Source organism: Oncorhynchus nerka, linkage group LG6 (genome assembly GCF_034236695.1).
Source record: "Oncorhynchus nerka isolate Pitt River linkage group LG6, Oner_Uvic_2.0, whole genome shotgun sequence".
Classification (NCBI taxonomy): domain Eukaryota; kingdom Metazoa; phylum Chordata; class Actinopteri; order Salmoniformes; family Salmonidae; genus Oncorhynchus; species Oncorhynchus nerka.
Genome location: NC_088401.1, coordinates 11,097,176 through 11,118,945, shown reverse-complemented (window position 1 = coordinate 11,118,945; position 21,770 = coordinate 11,097,176). Strand labels below are relative to the sequence as shown.

Below are 21,770 nucleotides of genomic sequence, written 5' to 3'. Positions count from 1 at the left end.
TTTAAAACAAAGCTGAAATGTCTTGAGTCAATAAGGGTTTAACCCCAATTTTTTTGGCAAGCCTAAATAAGTTCAAGAGTAAACATTTGCTAAACAAGTTACATAATAAGTTGCGTGGGCTACCTGTAACTCACAAATACAATGTATCTGTAAGGTCCCTCAGTCACGCAGTGACTTTCAAACACAGATTCAACCACAAAGACCAGGGATGTTTTCCACTGCCTCTCAAAGGGCACCTTTGAGAAGAAGAAGCAGACACTGAATATCCCTTTGAGCAGGGTGAAGTTATTAATTACACTTTGGATGGTGTATCAATACACCCAGTCAATACAAAGATACAGGCGTCCTTCCTAACTCATTTGTTGGAGAGGAAGGAAACCGCTCAGGGATTTCACCATGAGGCCAATGGTGACTTTAAAACAGTTACAGAGTTTAATGGCTGTGATAGGAGAGACATGAGGATGGATCAACAGCTGCAAAAAAATGTGGAATAGCAATTCACTTTTTTGTCCTGAATACAAAGTGTTGTGTTGTATTGGATTTGCCCCAAACATATTACTGAGCACAACATTCCATATTTTCAAGCATAGTGGTGCTAGCTGCCTCCTAAGAAGAGGTAGGTGCAGGAGTCAGGAGAGCAAGGAATTTCAGTTTGCACAGTCGTTTATTATAAGTCCCAACCCACCAACAAGAGGCGGGGAAAATCATGAAACACACGGAGGAGAAAACTATATTCCTAAATATAGTACCCACGGTACAACGACTGTGAGGAAAAAACCCTGTGGCGCAAACACACACCCCTAACAGAGCTAACACAGCAAAATCCATCCCGCACAACCTCCGCAAGACTAGCAGGGAGTGGAGGTTAATAAACCCACCGAAATAACTAATCAGACACAGGCGCTAACAACAACAGACAGACTAGTAGTCTGGCTAGTAGGACAGCTAGTAGGCCGGCGACGACGACCACCGAGCACCGTCCGAACAGGGAGAGGAGCCACCTTCGGTGGAAGTCGTGACAGTATCCCTCTCCTGATGCGCAGCTCCCGCAGCGCGCCGACGCCGGCCTCGAGGACGACCCGGAGGACGAGGCGCAGGGCGATCCGGATGGAGGCGGTGAAACTCACTCAGCAGAGATGGATCCAAGACGTCCTCCACGTGCACCCAGCATCTGTCCTCCGGACCGTACCCCTCCCAATCCACGAGGTACTGCAGGCCCCTTACCCGACGCCTGGATTCCAGTATGGATCGCACTGCGCATGCCGGAGCCCCCTCGATTTCCAGGGGGGGCGGAGGGACCTCCCGCGCCTCAGCTTCGTGAAGCGGACCATCTACCACCGGCCTGAGGAGAGACACATGAAACGAGGGGTTAATACGGTAATAAGGGGGAGCTGTAACCTATAACACACCTTGTTTATTCTCCTCGGGACTAACTTTTTAGGGATAGGGGGCAGCATTTTCACATTGGATTAATTGCGTGGCCATAGTGAACTGCCTCCTACTCTGTCCCAGATGCTAATATATGCATATTATTATTACTATTGGATAGAAAACACTCTGAAGTTCTAAAACTGTTTAAATTATGTCTGTGAGTATAACAGAACTCATATGGCAGGCAAACTTCCAAACAGGAAGTGGAAATTCTGGGGCTGGTTGATTTTCAACTCATCGCCTATTCACATCCCAGTAAGATATGGATCTGTTTGCACTTCCTACGCCTTCCACTAGATGTCAACAGTCAGTAGAACGTGGAATGAAGCCTAGCAAAAGTAACTAATTGGACACTAGTAATAGACATTATCGAACAAAACAATGATTTATTGCGGAACTATGATTCCTGGCCCTGCATTCTAATGAAAGATCATCAAAGGTAAGGGAATATTTATGACGTAATTTCGTATTCCAACATGGCGGAGAAATGTTATGTATTTCTGAGCGTGTCTTTTTTATTTTTATTGCATGGTATGCATTTTTCGTAAAATAAAATTCAAATCTGACACAGCGGTTGCATTAAGAACAAGTGTATCTTTAATTATATGTAGAACATGTATCTTTCATCAAAGTTTATGATGAGTATTTCTGTTATATATATTTTTGAATTTCCAGCGCTGCCTTTTCAGCGGAATGTTAGCGGAACCTGTGTCCTAGACAGGTTAAATGGCCCCACAAACCACGGACCCAGCTTCCGGCAGGGCAGGCGTAGGGGCAGGTTTCGGGTCGAGAGCCAGACCCAGTCCACTAGTGCGAACACCGGGGCCTCACTGCAGTGGCAATCAGCGCTCGCTTTCTGCTGCCCTTCGGCACGTTTCAGGTGACCGTGGACGGCCTACCAGGTGTCCTTCGAGCACTTCACCCATTCCTCCACCGCAGGAGCCTGGGTCTGGCTCGGGTGCCACGGTACCAGGACCGGCCGATACCCCAACACGCACTGAAAGGGCGAAAGGTTAGTTGAGGAGTGGCGGAGTGAGTTCTGGGCCATCTCTGCCCATGGAACGTACCTCGCCCACTCCCCTGGCCGGTCGAACCTACCCACATCCTGGTTAACTCTCTCCACCTGCCCATTACTCTCGGGGTGAAAACCAGAGGTCAGGCTGACCGAGACCCCCAGACGCTCCATGAACGCCCTCCAAACCCGGGACTTGAACTGAGGACACAGATCAGAAACTATGTCCTCAGGCACCCCGTGGTGCCGGAAGACGTGTGTAAACAGGGCCTCCGCAGTCTGTAGGGCCGTAGGGAGACCGGGCAAAGGGAGGAGACGACAGGGCTTAGAAAACCGATCCACAACGACCAAGATCGTGGTGTTGCCCTGAGACGGAGGAAGATCGGTCAGGAAGTCCACCAACAGGTGTGACCAAGGCTGTTGTGGAGCGGGGAGGGGTTGTAACTTCCCTCTGGGCAGGTGCCTAGGAACCTTGCACTGAGCGCACACTAAACAGGAAGAGACGTAAACCCTCACGTCCTTAGCTAAAGTAGCCCACCAGCACGTCCCCCTAAGGCATCGCACCGTCCTATCGATACCCGGATGACCAGAGGAGGGTAACGTGTGAGCCCACCGAATCAACCTGTCGCGAACACCAAGCGGGACGTACTTCCGTCTAGCTGGACACTGAGGTGGAGTAGGCTCTGACCGAGATGCCCAATCGATGTCAGTGTCCACCTCCCATACCACCGGTACCACCAGACAAGGGGCCGGAAGATGGGGGTGGGATCGATGGACCGCTCCTCTGTATCATAAAGACGGGACAGTGTGTCTGCCTTAGAGTTCTGGGACCCTGGTCTATACGAAATCGTAAATCTGAATCGGGTGAAAAATATGGCCCACCTTGCCTGGCGAGGGTTCAGTCTCCTCGCCGCCCGGATGTACTCCAGATTACAGTGGTCAGTCCAGATGAGGAAAGGGACTTCCCGACTGATCTTCCTCCGAGCCCCCTCAAGTCAATGTCTCCACACCTTCAGAGGTTTTACGATAGCCAGCAACTCCCAGTCCCCCACATCATAGTTTCGCTCCGCAGGGCTGAGCTTCCTCAAAAAGATAGCGCAGGGTCGGAGCTTCAGTGGCGCGCCCGAGCGCTGTGAGAGCACGGCTCCAATCCCAGCCTTGGATGCGTCCATCTCCACTATGAATGCCAAAGAGGGATCCGGATGAGCCAACACGGGAGTCTCGGTAAACAGAGTCCTCAAGCGACAAAATGCTCTGTCCGCCTCAGCCGACCACCGCAGATGCACTGGTCACCCCTTCAGCAGTGAGGTAATGGGAGCAGCCACCTCCCCAAAACCCCGGATAAACCTCCGGTAGTAGTTGGAAAACCCTAAAAACCGCTGCACCTCCTTTACCGTGGTGGAAGTCGGCCAATTACGCACGGCTGCAATGTGGTCACACTCCATCACCAAACCTGATGTGGAAATGCGATACCCCAGGAAGGAGACGGCCTGTTGGGAGAACACGCATTTCTCAGCCTTGACGTATAGGTCATGCTCCAACAGTCGCCCAAGTACTCTGTGCACCAGAGACACATGCGTGGCGCGTGTGGCGTTATATATCAGAATGTCATCGATATAAGCCACCACATCCTGCCCGTGCAGGTCCATGAGAATCTCATCTACAAAGGATTGGAAGACTGTTCGGGCATTCTTCAACCCATAAGGCATGACGAGGTACTCATAATGGCTGGATGTGGTACTAAACGCTGTCTTCCACTCATCTCCCTTCCGGATACGCACCAAGTTATATGCGCTCCTGAGATCCAGTTTTGTGAAGAAGCGTGCTCCGTGAAACGACTCAATCGCCATAGCGATGAGAGGTAGTGGGTAACTGTACCCCACCGTAATAGAATTTAGACCTCTATAGTCAATGCACGGACGCAGACCTTCTTCCTTCTTCTTCACAAAAGAGAAACTCGAGGAGGCGGGTGACGTGGAGGGCCGAATGTACCCCTGCCTCAGAGATTCAGAGACATATCTTTCCATAGCCACCGTCTCCTCCTGTGACAGGGGATACACATGACTCCTGGGAAGTGAGGCATTTACCTGGAGGTTTATGGCACAATCCCCTCTTCGATGGGGTGGTAATTGTGTTGCCTTCTTTTTACAGAAGGCGATAGCCAAATCGTCATGTTCGGGGGAATGTGCACGTGGAGACTTGGTCTGGACTCTCCACCGTCGTTGCACCGATGGAAACTCCCACACACCTACCTGAGCACTCCTCTGACCACCCCTTTAGAGCCCTCTGTTGCCACGAAATAGTGGGGTTGTGAAAGGCCAACCAGGGAATCCCAACACCACCGGAAACGCAGGGGAATCAATGAGGAAGAGACAAATTCTCTCCTCATGACCCCCCTGCGTAACCATGTCCAGTGGAGCCGTGACCTCCCTGACCACCCCTGAACCTAATGGTCGACTATCTAGGGAGTGCACGGGGAAGGGTTTGTCCATCTGAACCAGAGGAATCCCTAAACTATGCGCGAAACCGAGGTCCATAAAATTCCCCGCTGAGAGATCTATACTGAGAGATCTATACTGAGAGATCTATACTGAGAGATCTATACTGTTGGATTCATATTTTCCCGAAAATCTACCAAGTTTCAATACCGGGAATAATGAATATTCATCCTACACATTGCCGGCTTGGCTGCGCCACTATGTGAAGATTTCACAGCAAGTGAAACTGATATTTAGTAATGATAGAGTAACTTTGATCGCCAATGACATTGTTGTGAATTGCGAAACAGAGCATTCAGAAAGTTCCTCAATCATTTCAGCAGTAGGCCAATAGCATGGTTGAATCATACAAACTTTGTAATGGCAGTCAAACAAAAGTCAAACGACCAAAGTTGCTAAGCTTGCTAGATAACCTCCAACGAATGACAGCACAGCGTAGAGAAGCAGGGGAAATGTTACATCGGTATTTTGGCAGAGTCGAGACGTGCTTTGATATGGATTACAGAATAAAGTTAGGCATTTTCATGTGAGACTGAGTCAGCATTGGGAAGGTAATAAAATAGCCTAGGCTCTATATAAGGCTACTACGTGAGTCAATGCATAATACTCTTGATTTTAGGGTATTTTATGTTATTTCATGGTAAAGGTTTCTGGTCAGTGAACAAATAAATGAGCAACCACTTTCACTAGTCCAGGTAGAGATCAATTAACCAAATATACAGACAAGAGGATTCAGTGAAACAAAATCCCATTGATTGTCACAGGATTTTGGTCAGGAGTTCCAGGCTACTATCCGAGGGAAGAGCAAAATGTTCTAATCAGGTAATATATGAGCAAACTAGAATACAGATGATCATTAGCACTCGTCTTAATTTAGCCCTCACCTCCCCCCTAATTGTTACCAAATATCCAAATAGAGATTCAATGAAAACAAAGATCTGGACGAGTCCACCCCACCACGCTTGTCTCAAAGCAGCACAAAAACGGCGTGCCAATCAAGACGGTGCTTAAATTATAGGACGGGTGATCACACACGACTATTGCTTTAAATTAATATAAAGGTTGGGAGTTTCAATATAAGCAACGATCTGATGCCTTCAATTGCATTAACCTACTTTATTCCAATATTGTCTTCATTCAGTTGATCATAACTAAGGTGAGTTTTCCTCTTTCTGCGCTTTTTCTACGACCAATGGTTGTTTCCTCACAGTTTCGACCAGAAACGGTGCCTACACTCGACCAGAAACGGTGCCTACACTCGACCAGAAACGGTGCCTACACTCGACCAGAAACGGTGCCTGCACTCGACCAGAAACGGTGCCTACACTCGACCAGAAACGGTGCCTGCACTCGACCAGAAACGGTGCCTACACTCGACCAGAAACAGAAACGGTGCCTACACTCGACCAGAAACGGTGCCTACACTCGACCAGAAACGGTGCCTGCACTCGACCAGAAACGGTGCCTACACTCGACCAGAAACAGAAACGGTGCCTACACTCGACCAGAAACAGTGCCTACACTCGACCAGAAACAGAAACGGTGCCTACACTCGACCAGAAACGGTGCCTACCCTCGACCAGAAACAGAAACGGTGCCTACACTCGACCAGAAACGGTGCCTACACTCGACCAGAAACAGAAACGGTGCCTACACTCGACCAGAAACGGTGCCTACACTCGACCAGAAACGGTGCCTACACTCGACCAGAAACGGTGCCTACACTTGACAACTTTTCGCTCCAAAAGGCCGCTTTGTGAGTGTTTAAGTAAGACCTATTTAAGTAAGTAAATACATTTTGAAAATGTAAAAAAAACTATGTAGTATTATCAGCTAAGCTAACTTCATATTAGCTTGTTATTTTGATGTAGGCCAATTTGTTATTGTAAATTAAAAAATGAACGCTCCAAATGCGTTGTTAGATAAGAGCCTCTGGAAGATGTGCTGCTCCAGCTGTCTGGAAAGGAAGTAGGTGTACTAGTTAGATGGGGCAGTTTGTGGGAGAACATTATGAAGAGATTCTCCATTTTTATTGCCTGGAGAGGAAAACTATGAGGACGAATAGGCCTGGGTCGCAGTCGCTGTTCTAATTCATCCCAAAGCTGTTTGATGGGTTTGAAGTCAGGGCTCTGGAAAGCCCAGTCAAGTTCTTCCACACTGATCTCAACAAACCATTTCTGTGTGGACCTTGCTTCGGGCACCGGGGCATTATCATGCTGAAACACGAAAGGGCCTTCCCCAAACTTTTGCCACTGGAACTAAGGGGCCTAGCCTGAACCATGAAAAACAGCCCCAGACCATTATTCTTCCTCCACCAAACTTTAAAGTTGGCACTATGCATTGGGCCAGGTAGCGTTTCCATGGCATCCACCAAACCTAAATTTGTCTGTTGGACTGCTAGATGGGGAAGAGTGATTCATCACTCCAAAGAATGAGTTTCCACTGCTCCAGAGTCCAATGGCGGCGAGCTTTACACCACTCTAGCCGATCATTGGCATTGCGCATGGTGATCTTTGGCTTGTGTATGGCTGTTCGGCCATGGAAACCAATTTCATGAATCTCCCGACAAACAGTTGTTGTGCTGAGTTTGCTTCCAGAGGCAGTTTGGAACTCGGTAGTGAGTGTTGCTTCCAGAGGCAGTTTGGAACTCGGTAGTGAGTGTTGCTTCCAGAGGCAGTTTGGAACTCGGTAGTGAGTGTTGCTTCCAGAGGCAGTTTGGAACTCGGTAGTGAGTGTTGCTTCCAGAGGCAGTTTGGAACTCGGTAGTGAGTGTTGCTTCCAGAGGCAGTTTGGAACTCGGTAGTGAGTGTTGCTTCCAGAGGCAGTTTGGAACTCGGTAGTGAGTGTTGCTTCCAGAGGCAGTTTGGAACTCGGTAGTGAGTGTTGCTTCCAGAGGCAGTTTGGAACTCGGTAGTGAGTGTTGCTTCCAGAGGCAGTTTGGAACTCGGTAGTGAGTGTTGCAACCGAGGACAAACAATTTTTAGGCGCTACGCGCTTCAGCACTTGGCGGGTCCCATTCTGTGAGCTTGTGTGGCCTACCACTTCACGGCTGAGCCGTTGTTGCTCCAAGACGTTTCCACTTCACAATAACAACACATACAGTTGACCAGGGCAGAAATTTGACAAACCGACATAGGTGGCATCCTATGACGGTGCCATGTTGGAAAGGTGGCATCCTATGACGGTGCCATGTTGGAAAGGTGGCATCCTATGACGGTGCCATGTTGGAAAGGTGGCATCCTATGATGTTGGAAAGGTGGCATCCTATGACGGTGCCATGTTGGAAAGGTGGCATCCTATGACGGTTGGAAAGGTGGCATCCTATGTGCCATGTTGGAAAGGTGGCATCCTATGACGGTGCCATGTTGGAAAGGTGGCATCCTATGACGTGCCATGTTGGAAAGGTGGCATCCTATGCATCCTATGACGGTGCCATGTTGGAAAGGTGGCATCCTATGACGGTGCCATGTTGGAAAGGTGGCATCCTATGACGGTGCCATGTTGGAAAGGTGGCATCCTATGACGGTGCCATGTTGGCATCCTATGACGGTGCCATGTTGGAAAGGTGGCATCCTATGACGGTGCCATGTTGGAAAGGTGGCATCCTATGACGGTGCCATGTTGGAAAGGTGGCATCCTATGACGGTGCCATGTTGGAAAGGTGGCATCCTATGACGGTGCCATGTTGGAAAGGTGGCATCCTATGACGGTGCCATGTTGGAAAGGTGGCATCCTATGACGGTGCCATGTTGGAAAGGTGGCATCCTATGACGGTGCCATGTTGGAAAGGTGGCATCCTATGGCATGTTGGAAAGGTGGCATCCTATGACGGTGCCATGTTGGAAAGGTGGCATCCTATGACGGTGCCATGTTGGAAAGGTGGCATCCTATGACGGTGCCATGTTGGAAAGGTGGCATCCTATGACGGTGCCATGTTGAAAGTCACTGAGCTCTTCCGTGAGGCAATTCTACTACCAATGTTTGTCTATGGAGAATGCATGGCTGAGTGCTCAATTTTACACACCTGTCAGCAAAGGGTGTGGCTGAAATAGTCGAATCCACCAATTTGTGTATATAGTGTCATAGTTTTCACTCAGTCATATTCACACACACAGATTCCCGCATCCCTGCACTTCACATACACCCTACATTATGATACTTTCACACCTCATTCCTTTTTCTTTCTTTAAAGTTAATAGTTTTTGGTTTATAATAAAGAACCTTTTTGATTGGCCTACGCGACCCCTCATTTTTGCCACAGACTATGAAGCTGCAAAAGCCTGTCTGCAGATGAAGAGGTCCCAGAGAACGTTCCAGGAGACTGCTGGCACATTCTTGTATCCCATGGTTTGTATGTGTACTTACAGTATGTTAGCACATGTTGTACACAACAACACCGTTAAATGTCACCCACTTATTACAACTGTAGCAGGACAATCCTGCTCCTTTTTTTTACCTTTATTTAACCAGGCAAGTCAGTTAAGAACAAATTCTTATTTTCAATGACGGCCTAGGAACAGTGGGTCAACTGCCTGTTCAGGGGCAGAACGACAGATTTGTACCTTGTCAGCTCGGGGGTTTGAACTTGCAACCTTGCGGTTCAACGCTCTAACCACTAGGCTACCCTGCCGTCCTAGAGGTCTGCTGGGTGTGCTGGGCTGGAATAGAAGTCTGCTCACCCAGTAGATCAGGGAGTGGATCAAGGTTGGCCACCTTGGACTAGTTTATGTTCACCCCAAATTATACTTCAGTAGTAATAAATGACTTACTAAGATGTCTAACATTTACAAACGAGCTAGCTTATTTGTACATTTTGAAATGATACGTTGATTCATTCAATGTTGATTCATTCAATGTTGATTCATTCAATGTTGATTCATTGAACTGAAGTGTTTCAAGATGAACCAATGTTAATGTTCATTAATCTCATTTCGGCAAGAAAAAAAAGATTGAAGAGGATCTGTCTCAAAACATTGTGTGTTTCTGTTGTGTTGCTTTCTCAAATGAACGTGACCTTTTTCTTGTTTTGTCCAGTTGTGAGCTCTCCGATCCGTTTTATTTGATTGTCACTCTGTCTCAGGATATTTATTTATTTTACCTTTATTTTACTAGGCAAGTCAGTTAAGAACAAATTCTAATTTTCAATGACTGCCTAGGAACAGTGGGTTAACTGCAACAGTGGGTTAACTGCCTGTTCAGGGGCAGAACGACAGATTTTGTACCTTGTCAGCTCGGGGATTTGAACTTGCAACCTTTCGGTTACCAGTCCAATGCTCTAACCACTAGGCTACCCTGCCGCACAGCCACGTGAACCCATTCTGCAGCTTATCATAATGTCATGCATCACCAATGCAGCCGTAGGTATTACATAGGCATTACATATCCATTACATAGGCATTAAAGGCCTAATGGGCATGTGCAATCAATGTGTCCCTTGTCATTGTACTGTATATCCAAAGCAGAAAATAGCTAAAGTCACATCATTTGCATATTGTTGCATATGGACTATTGCATATTGTTGCATATGGACTATTGCATATTGTTGCATATGGACTATTGCATATTGTTGCATATGGACTATTGCATATTGTTGCATATGGACTATTGCATATTGTTGCATATGGACTATTGCATATTGTTGAGCTAGCTATACGTTTTCAATTTACCTGATACCAGTAGATCATGTATGAGGCTAACCATAAGACTAAGATCTTAGTTATTAAGCTATTTTCAGGTCTCTCCAGAGATGTTTGATCGGGTTCAAGTCCGGGCTCTAGCTGGGCCACTCATTGACATTCAGAAACGTGTACCGAAGCCACTCCCAAGTTGTCTTGGCCAAAGAGTTCCATCTTGGTTTCATCAGACCAGAGAATCTTGTTTCTCATGGTCAGAGTCCATAAGACAAAGATCATGTATGAGGCTAACCATAAGACAGATGTTCTATATTATTTTTCTGACATGAAGCTGTTTAATGTGAATCCAACCCTTGTATTCTAGGTACAGTACAGTACATGAAAAATAAGCAGTTGTCAATATGCTAATTAAACATAACAAATATGCTAATTAAATATAAAAAATATACTAATTAAACATAACAAATATGCTAATTAAACATAACAAATATGCTAATTAAACATGTGTAAAAAAGTAAAATAATGTGGTGTGGGGAGCGTTGTAATTCTACCGGATTTATTTGCTGAGGATGATTTTAGAAAACGGAGACAAAATCGAAAGGTCAGTGGCCTGGAGGAGGATTGTAGAGATGCTGGTGTTGATGTGGGGGAATAGAGATTTGCACAACAATGTTTGCAAGTGAAAGCCACTAGTTCCTTAAACCCATATACCCATTCATGATCCTGTAGGCCTCTATGTATTTTACAGGAAGTGAGCTAATCATCGATGTCATGACACCAGTATAATGAAAGAGCAATGAGCTATAATGTATGATAATCGTAATGTTATGATACCATTATCCAACTGGTAGAATATTACATGGGAAATTTATGCTTGGTGTTTCATTTACAATGTTATAATGTGTGATACTGGTTATTTCTATCCTTTGGTGGGAAAATTTCACAATTTCGTTTGCTCGCCACATTCACAAATGGTGACTTTGCTCACAGTTTTGAGGTTTAGGTTGCGTGATGTTCTTAACTAGCTAGCAGCACAAGTAAACCTTGTTGAAATCTTACTTTACCCAACATCAACTCCAACACTCTCTGCAATCCTCCTCCAAGCCATTGACCTTCTGATTTTGTCTCTGTATTCTAGCAAAACAACATCATATAGAATTAGAAAACCAGACACAGCGATGATTGGCTTTCCTCCGTCTGTTTGGTTGTTGCTCGGAACTAATGACAGACGGAACTGAAGATTTTCAAGCAAACATCTGTTCCTCACCTGATTGGTTAACATGCAGTGGTGGCCGTGTGGAATCTATCGCTCTGTTAGCAGGGATCGTGCCGCTCACCTTCCCACAATCCCTGGCGTATTTCTCCTCGTGCTCCTTTTGAAAATGAAGGGGGGGGGCGGGACTTCGGAAGTGATGGAAACCCTATGTCACTCCGCGGCTGTCCGTCTCCGCGGCGTTGTCGTCAACACCAGTTTAAATCAATATAGCCATCTGTTTTCTGAAATCTCCTTGAGAGCAGATGTTTTAAATCATCATGCTAGCCATGTAAAATAAGTTATAGTCAAGCAAATGTACTATCTACGAATTCACATCTGCTAAGTATAATGTAGTTCAGTCAAACTGTCCTAAATACTAATGTCTAGTAGTCAACTTTCATCACATCTTAGAGCCTGAGCCATGCAAACCAACCAATCAGATCCCTGTTTTCATAACCACTGTCCGTGTGAAAGATATTGGCTTGATTTTATACAGAGTATATTCAAAATCATCAGAGGAGACATTGAGAACATGGTAATATGGAAGACAGACTAACTCCTTTGAGAGAGGGATAAGTTGCAGTCCGTTCAGATGTTTCAGCACGGTAAAACAATTGTGTCTGTTATTTCACTTCAACAGAACCCCGTGCGAGAAATCGAGAGAGAGAGCACGCACGAGAGAGAGAGAGAGAGCACGAGAGAGAGAGAGAGCACGCACGAGAGAGACAGAGAGAGAGAGCACGAGAGATAGAGAGCACGAGAGAGAGAGAGCACGAGAGAGAGAGAGCACGAGAGAGAGAGCACGAGAGAGAGAGCACGAGAGAGAGAGAGCACGAGAGAGAGAGAGAGCACGAGAGAGAGAGAGAGAGCACGCACGAGAGAGAGAGAGAGAGAGCACGAGAGAGAGAGAGAGAGCACGAGAGAGAGAGAGAGAGAGAGCACGAGAGAGAGAGAGAGAGAGAGAGAGAGAGAGAGAGAGAGAGAGAGCAGGAGAGAGAGAGCACGAGAGAGAGCACGAGAGAGAGCGAGCGCGCTCGAGAGAGAAATTCACTTCCTCTTTTGCAAAATACATTTCTGTTCATCAAATTATTGCACGCTCTCAGTTTCTTTAGCCAGAGTTTATTTAAACTCAAACTCCACCCAAAACCACAGATACAGTATTTGAGCTGTAGAAAAAAGGTGAAGTAGTGTGTAACAAACAACTGCCTCACATGATAAGTTAATCATTTCCTTTTTACTGCATGCAAACAGTGTACTGTAAGCCACACACAACTGCTATTTGCAAGCTTCCTCCTTTAGTTTCAATGCTGTGTTAATTCAGTTTACATGCTCAGTTACTTCACAAATTAGTCACAGTGATCCTTCCTCTTTTTTTAAATAGAACATGACAAGAATTCCGTATTTCACAAATATAGACTCAACTCCGTTTGCGTCACGCTCTACCTTTGACAGAGCAACGAGGTTCGAGTTACTTCCGTCTGACTGTAACTTTCATCAACGTCTTTGTCAAAGGACAACTGTGACATGAAATGGCCTTACAAACCAGTCGTTATAAAAAAACTAACATCACCAACACGACATTCATATTCCCTAACAATATTTTGGACTGGTTACGTTAATTTAGTAGCTAATGTATTAACTGTCTTTAAAGCGATGTGACAAAATCTATGTTAAATCAAATGTTTTAGTTGCTTACTCTTTCTGAGGACTACGACTTATTATCGATTGTTTATCGATGGATCAAGATTGACGTAAATCACTTGGATGATTTGCTCTGAACATTCTACTGTGTGGAATGTCTTATAATCTAGAAATACTAGCTAGCTAGTAGAAGGTCCATAATATTAGCATGGGTCATACAGTATAACTGACTCCGAGTCGCCCTGGATAAGACAGTCTGCTAAATAACCAATATTTTATTGCAGAGTTCTTTGCTTCAACCTACCTACGCCACAGAACAGGCCCCTTGTGAATGAGGCCCTACTGGCTGTTCATCCTCCTCAGAAATGGTTCCTTTAACCGCCTCCTCCAGCTGGCTCAGCGTCAGGACCCCGTGCTGCGCTCCCTGGAACGGATCTGGTAAGAAGAAGAACCAGAGGCACATCGGAACCAAGAGAGAGCGAGAGAGAGAGAGAGAGAGGTAAAGTGGAGTGGGGGACTCTAACATTCGTTACACACATTATAGCTAAACGTGTACATTTCCGTACTGTAGTTTGAAAAAAAAAGCAGAAGTATAGTCATGGGGCTTGCCTGTCACTAACATCTCCGGGCGCGTCAGGGCCTTTCCTCTGCTAGGATGAAGGGTAGGACGTGGGGATTGCAGTAGATGTGTCTAGATCCAGGACTGTTACCACTCAACCACAGTCCTACTGTACATGATCATTACACTATTGAGACCAGCTATTTACCTTCCACATCACCAGCTCTCCACTCACTAATACCCCTACAGATCAGATCCATTCTGCCTTGACATCTGTTTTAGCTTCTGTTTTATCTTCAAAGGTGCAGCAGCTCTTTCCTTCCACTTCAGAGCGAGAGGGAAATAAAAAGGATTTTGGTTTATTAATGACAGGATCAAAGACCGGAGAGAAAGAAAGTGCCTTTCTTAGACCAGGCTGAATTAACTATCTATCCATCGATGTGCTGACCGGGATGGTTCGGGTACCGTGACAAGTCAATAGACTGGACCCTGCTGCCACAGCCGTGCTGTCCACGACAACACATTCCTAGTGTGTGTGTGTGTGACTGTGAACACAGTAGGTATTAGCTCTGGGGAAGGCTTGGCTAAATTGTCTTTCACCTGACAGATATGTGCTGATGAAAGGCAGAGGGAAATGCTTCCCATGTGTGGCATATTACCTGGGGCCTAAACTATATTTCCTTCATTAACATGCCCCTCAAGATTTTGTGTGCATTTACATTTTACAGTCTGTGTTACCTTTCAAGGTTTTGAATAGCTGAGATTAGATTACAATATGTACAATCTTGCGCTGATAGAAGTTTAGTCAAATAAATTGAGACGTGTATCCTTGCTTAACATTTTTGCTCTATCCTCAGCACCTAGGCTAAGTATGTACTTATCCTCAGCACCTAGGCTAAGGATGTACTTATCCTCAGCACCTAGGCTAAGGATGTACTTATCCTCAGTACCTAGGCTAAGTATGTACTTATCCTCAGCACCTAGGCTAAGTATGTAGTTGTCCTCAGCACCTAGGCTAAGTATGTAGTTGTCCTCAGCACCTAGGCTAAGGATATACTTATCCTCAGCACCTAGGCTAAGTATGTAGTTGTCCTCAGCACCTAGGCTAAGTATGTAGTTGTCCTCAGCACCTAGGCTAAGTATGTAGTTGTCCTTAGCACCTAGGCTAAGTATGTTCTTATCCTCAGCACCTAGGCTAAGTATGTACTTATCCTCAGCACCTAGGCTAAGTATGTTGTTGTCCTCAGCACCTATGCAAGTATGTAGTGGTCCTCAGCACCTAGGCTAAGTATGTAGTTGTCCTCAGCACCTAGGCTAAGTATGTAGTTGTCCTCAGCACCTAGGCTAAGGATGTACTTATCCTCAGCACCTAGGCTAAGTATGTAGTTGTCCTCAGCACCTAGGCTAAGTATGTACTTATCCTCAGCACCTATGCAAGTATGTAGTTGTCCTCAGCACCTAGGCTAAGGATGTACTTATCCTCAGCACCTAGGCTAAGTATGTAGTTGTCCTCAGCACCTAGGCTAAGTATGTAGTTGTCCTCAGCACCTAGGCTAAGTATGTAGTTGTCCTTAGCACCTAGGCTAAGTATGTTCTTATCCTCAGCACCTAGGCTAAGTATGTACTTATCCTCAGCACCTAGGCTAAGTATGTTGTTGTCCTCAGCACCTATGCAAGTATGTAGTTGTCCTCAGCACCTAGGCTAAGTATGTAGTTGTCCTCAGCACCTAGGTTAAGTATGTAGTTGTCCTCAGCACCTAGGCTAAGGATGTACTTATCCTCAGCACCTAGGCTAAGTATGTAGTTGTCCTCAGCACCTAGGCTAAGGATGTACTTATCCTCAGCACCTAGGCTAAGTATGTAGTTGTCCTCAGCACCTAGGCTAAGTATGTAGTTGTCCTCAGCACCTAGGCTAAGTATGTAGTTGTCCTTAGCACCTAGGCTAAGTATGTTCTTATCCTCAGCACCTAGGCTAAGTATGTACTTATCCTCAGCACCTAGGCTAAGTATGTACTTATCCTCAGCACCTAGGCTAAGTATGTAGTTGTCCTTAGCACCTAGGCTAAGTATGTTCTTATCCTCAGCACCTAGGCTAAGTATGTACTTATCCTCAGCACCTAGGCTAAGTATGTACTTATCCTCAGCACCTAGGCTAAGTATGTTGTTGTCCTCAGCACCTAGGCTAAGGATATACTTATCCTCAGCACCTAGGCTAAGTATGTAGTTGTCCTCAGCACCTAGGCTAAGTATGTAGTTGTCCTCAGCACCTAGGCTAAGTATGTAGTTGTCCTCAGCACCTAGGTTAAGTATGTAGTTGTCCTCAGCACCTAGGCTAAGTATGTACTTATCCTCAGCACCTAGGCTAAGTATGTACTTATCCTCAGCACCTAGGCTAAGTATGTTGTTGTCCTCAGCACCTATGCAAGTATGTAGTTGTCCTCAGCACCTAGGCTAAGTATGTAGTTGTCCTCAGCACCTAGGCTAAGGATGTACTTATCCTCAGCACCTAGGCTAAGTATGTAGTTGTCCTCAGCACCTAGGCTAAGTATGTAGTTGTCCTCAGCACCTAGGCTAAGTATGTAGTTGTCCTTAGCACCTAGGCTAAGTATGTTCTTATCCTCAGCACCTAGGCTAATTATGTACTTATCCTCAGCACCTAGGCTAAGTATGTACTTATCCTCAGCACCTAGGCTAAGTATGTAGTTGTCCTCAGCACCTAGGCTAAGGATGTACTTATCCTCAGCACCTAGGCTAAGTATGTAGTTGTCCTCAGCACCTAGGCTAAGTATGTAGTTGTCCTCAGCACCTAGGCTAAGTATGTAGTTGTCCTTAGCACCTAGGCTAAGTATGTTCTTATCCTCAGCACCTAGGCTAATTATGTACTTATCCTCAGCACCTAGGCTAAGTATGTACTTATCCTCAGCACCTAGGCTAAGTATGTAGTTGTCCTCAGCACCTATGCAAGTATGTAGTTGTCCTCAGCACCTAGGCTATGTATGTAGTTGTCCTCAGCACCTAGGCTAAGGATGTACTTATCCTCAGCACCTAGGCTAAGTATGTAGTTGTCCTCAGCACCTAGGCTAAGTATGTAGTTGTCCTCAGCACCTAGGCTAAGTATGCACTTATCCTTAGCACCTAGCACCTAGGCAAAGTCGATATCATATATAAAAATTCATGAGGAGTGATCAATAGGTGCAGACGAAAAGTCAAAAAGTTCCGTTACAGTCCGTAGAAACATGTCAAATGATGTATAGAATGCATATATTAGCATCTGGGCCTGAGTAGCAGGCCGTTTACTCTGGGCACGCTTTTCATCCGAACGGGAAAATGCTGCCCCCTAGCCCAAACAGGTTTTAACACGCTTAAATGTCTGAGTCACGTTGGCCACGGAGAATGATACCTCACAGTCCTTGTGATTGGTGATGACCTGCGGCTGTGTTTTCCTCGAAGCGGGCAAAGAAGGTGTTTAGCTTGTCTGGGAGCGATGTGAAAGATGTTCCTAAACAGCTGAATAACCATACTGTGGAGATTAGATTAAAAAGACTGGGCTAAATTACATCCCAAGAGGGAAGTGTGACAGTTTGGAACATTGTATTTTATTTTTAGAAGCGTTTTTTCCATAAGTAACCACAGGGAAAACAGAACTCAGCGTTATCTAAAACAGACAGAAGCACACTCCACCACACTACCCTTCTATGGGATGTGATGTCTAGTCGATGCTTTGTTTGATACTGTTTCTCTTGTCATTGGTCAGATGATGTGACATAGAAATGCAACAGTTTATGCACAGACGGGAAATGATTGCTGATTGGTTGCCTGCCGTTCTTTGGTCTGTATGGGTTATTGAGAGGAAGATCATGCTCAGCGTCTGGGCCAAATAACTTGTAGATGTGCTTCGTCAAACCCTCCACGTTCACATCTATTGACAACAAACAATGAGCATATGAATAAATGACATAATTAAAATGGAGTGAACACAACAAAAGAAAGTCAACATGAGATGTTATTTAGCAAGGCATTAGGCCATTGGATATTGGGTCCTATTGGGTGTCAGTATGCTGCCTCCACATTGGCTGAGTGACTCTAGCAGTATTTAAACTGATAGGCTCCATAGTACATAGAACATCTACTCTCCTGTCTCTCTGCCGTAGCAGACTGAGGGTGGAACTCTGGACACCCTTCCAGATCAGAACCTTGTTGAGTCGCTCTGGGTTCTAGATTCAACACTGGACAGACTGGGCTGTTATGGAGGGGTACATAGAAGACAGAGTTACTGGACTTACCTGAGTTGCATTATGACTTTTGTTTCATGTATTCGAATCAAAATCACATTTTATTGGTCACATACACACATTTAGCAGATGTTATTGCAGGTGTAGCTAAATGCTTCGTGTTCCTAGCTCCAACAGGGCAGTAGTATCTAACAATTCACAACGATACACACAAATCTAAAAGTGAAAGAATGGAAAACAAGAAGTATATAAATATTAGGATGAGCCATTGTTATAGTCTGTAAGCCTTATTGAGGGGTTCTCTGTACTGTCGTTCTAATAGAGTGTTGTTTAATAGCACTTTGTGGTGTAACCTTGATGAGAAGTCAGACAAAGAGTAACACCGTGTAGACGATCCACATCATCAGCTGTCTCATACTGATTAACACCAAACACAGTACATCAGAGCTACGGTTTGAGACGGTGGGATATATCTATTAGTTCAATGATATTAGTCCTAGGAAAATAATGTATCTTACCTGCTGTGTTTAAAAAAAAAATGTTAACCTTTATTTAACTAGGCAAGTCTGTTAAGAACAAATTCTTATTTTCAATGACGGCCTAGGAACAGAGGGTTAACTGCCTGTTCAGGGGCAGAACGACAGATTTGTACCTTGTCAGCTCGGGGATTTGAACTTGCAACCTTCCGGTTACTAGTCCAACGCTCTTACCACTAGGCTACGTGTCTGCCACGGCCCCTCCAACCATCACCCCTGTGGCTCTCTACAGCCACCACAGTCAAAGCCTTCTGGGTAATTTAGACCAAGAGAAACATAACTAGTGGTTAAAATAGATTGAATTGAAATGTACCTCAGCTTTTCAGTCTTTCATTGTACTGGATGACAAATTGGGAATTGTTTTGTTATTGAAATTTGAAAACAGTCATTAGTACCTAATAGTATTTTATTAGGTACTTAAGTTGTTCCATAAGCAAAGAACTGTTAACAGACAGTTGACGCTGTCGGCCAACTGATGCTGGAGGACTTCCCAGATATACTGCGATGGTTATAACACTGCAATGATGGGGCTGTAGGTAGCCTAGTGGTTAGAGTGTAGAGGTGGCAGGTAGCCTAGTGGTTAGAGTGTAGAGGTGGCAGGTAGCCTAGTGGTTAGAGTGTAGAGGCGGCAGGTAGCCTAGTGGTTAGAGTGTAGAGGTGTCAGGTAGCCTAGTGGTTAGAGTGTAGAGGTAGCAGGTAGCCTAGTGGTTAGAGTGTAGAGGAGGCAGGTAGCGTAGTGGTTAGAGTGTAGAGGCGGCAGGTAGCCTAGTGGTTAGAGTGTAGAGGTGGCAGGTAGCCTAGTGGTTGAGTGTAGAGGCGGCAGGTAGCCTAGTGGTTAGAGTGTAGAGGTGGCAGGTAGCCTGGTGGTTAGAGTGTAGAGGTGGCAGGTAGCCTGGTGGTTAGAGTGTAGAGGTGGCAGGTAGCCTGGTGGTTAGAGTGTAGAGGTGGCAGGTAGCCTGGTGGTTAGAGTGTAGAGGCGGCAGGTAGCCTGGTGGTTAGAGTGTAGAGGTGGCAGGTAGCCTGGTGGTTAGAGTGTAGAGGTGGCAGGTAGCCTAGTGGTTAGAGCGTTGGGCCAGTAACCGAAAGGTTGCTAGATCGAATATCCGAGCTGACAAGGTAAAAATCTGTCGTTCTGCCCCTGAACAAGGCAGTTAACCCACTGTTTCTAGGCCGTCACTGTAAATAAGAATTTGTTCTTAACTGACTTGCCTAGTTAATAAAGGTTAAATTAGTTTAAAAAAAGACTCATGAAAAACAGAGTTGAAGAGGTCCAAGAGAGACCAGTATGGGTATTTAGTCTGATCACTTATAATACGTGGCTCAGGGAAGTCACTTCATGAATGAATGTCATGGGTTTAAGATAATATAAACGCAGACTGTGTTTAATAAAATATGTTCCTCAGTGAAACCATGGTTACCGTTTTATAAAACAGTGTTTGGTCCCAAGATACTCATGTGTGTGTCACTCTCTCTCTGTGTGTTTGTGTTCTTTCCACTCCTCTGTTTTCACCCTCAGTTGTACACTGCTGATGCCCTCTGGCCGTCTAGTCGTGGAAACCTGTAAGGTCTGATCTGACCCCCTCATTCTAACCCTCTCCTGGGTCTGATCTGACCCCCTCATCCTAACCCTCTCCTGGGTCTGATCTGACACCCTCATCCTAACCCTCTCCGGGGTCTGATCGGACCCCCTCATTCTAACCCTCTCCTGGGTCTGATCTGACCCCCTCATTCTAACCCTCTCCTGGGTCTGGTCTGACCCCATCATCCTAACTCTCTCCTGGGTCTGATCTGACCCCATCACCCTAACCCTCTCCTGGGTCTGATCTGACCCCCTCACCCTAACCCTCTCCGGGTCTGATCTGACCCCCTCATCCTAACCCTCTCCGGGGTCTGATCTGACCCCCTCATTCTAACCCTCTCCTGGGTCTGATCTGACCCCCTCATCCTAACCCTCTCCGGGGTCTGATCTGACCCCCTCATTCTAACCCTATCATGGGTCTGATCTGACCCCCTCATCCTAACCCTCTCATGGGTCTGATCTGACCCCCTCATCCCAACCCTCTCCGGGTCTGATCTGACCCCCTCAGTCTAACCCTCTCCTGGGTCTGATCTGACCCCCTCATCCTAACCCTCTCCGGGTCTGATCTGACCCCCTCAGTCTAACCATCTCCTGGGTCTGATCTGACCCCCTCATTCTAACCCTCTCCGGGTCTGATCTGACCCCCTCAACCTAACCCTCTCCTGGATCTGATCTGACCCCATTATCCTAACCCTCTCCTACAACTGAGAGGGTTGTAATTATTCAGACTATCAATATGGGAGACAAAACAATGATCAAAACCCATGGTGCCTCTGCTATCACTTAGAGGCTGTACTACAAGCTCTCAGATCAAACAGAACACAATTGCATTGGTCACATGTGCCTGAATACATCAGGTGTAGGCTTTACAGTGAAATGCTTACTTACGAGCCCAATCCCAAGAGTGCAGAGTTACAAAGTAAGATAAATATTTGCAAAATAAAATAAATAAACATTAGTAACACAATAAAATAACAATAGCGAGAATATATACGAGGAGTACTGCTATGGAGTCAATGTGCAGGGGTACCAGGTAGCTGAGGTAACTGAGGTTATATTCACATGTAGGTAGGGGTAAAAGTGACTAGTCAATCAGGATAGATAATAAACAGAGTAGCAGCAGCATGTGTGAAGAGTGAAAGTGTGTGTGTGTGTGTGTGTAAGTGTGTGTGTGACGTCAATATGCATATGTGTGTGTGCTCTGTGTGTGTGTTGGAGTGTCAGTGTAGTATGTGTGGGTGTGTGGTTAGAGTCTAGTAGGTGTGCATAGAGCCAGTGCAAAACAGTAAAGATAAATAAAGAAATACAAATGTAAGTTGTCCGGGAAGCTATTTTATTAACTGCTCAACAGTCTTATAGCTTAGGGGGGGTGTAGAAGCTGTTCAGGTGCCTTT

At 45.7% G+C, this 21,770-nt stretch overlaps 1 protein-coding gene across 3 annotated transcripts; it reads right to left on the bottom strand.

The window, feature by feature from the left end:
- Nucleotides 1-409: 409 nt before the first annotated feature.
- Nucleotides 410-14,245, bottom strand: LOC115126172 (chromobox protein homolog 2-like). Of its 3 annotated transcripts, none has more exons than XM_065019258.1 (4): nucleotides 13,775-14,055; nucleotides 11,842-12,081; nucleotides 11,639-11,708; nucleotides 410-1,342 (listed from the first exon to the last, which is right to left on the bottom strand). In XM_065019258.1, exons 3-4 carry the CDS (start codon nucleotides 11,680-11,682, stop codon nucleotides 946-948), a joined length of 441 nt encoding a protein of 146 aa, XP_064875330.1. In that variant the 5' UTR covers nucleotides 11,683-11,708; nucleotides 11,842-12,081; nucleotides 13,775-14,055; the 3' UTR covers nucleotides 410-945. The 3 variants fall into 3 exon arrangements, 2 of the variants coding, with proteins under 2 accessions (XP_064875330.1, XP_064875331.1); XM_065019259.1 differs by having other exon boundaries at nucleotides 11,842-12,078; XR_003863090.2 differs by lacking the exon at nucleotides 11,639-11,708 and having other exon boundaries at nucleotides 13,775-14,245.
- Nucleotides 14,246-21,770: the final 7,525 nt, after the last annotated feature.

Coding starts and splice junctions, on each gene's coding strand:
- LOC115126172 (XM_065019258.1), bottom strand. CDS start 11,682: ATGGCTTGGAGGAGGATTGCAGAGAGTGTTGGAGTTGATGTTGG. Junction 1,343..11,638: donor AGTGTTGGAGTTGATGTTGG/GTAAAGTAAGAT, acceptor GTCTCTCCTCAG/GCCGGTGGTAGATGGTCCGC.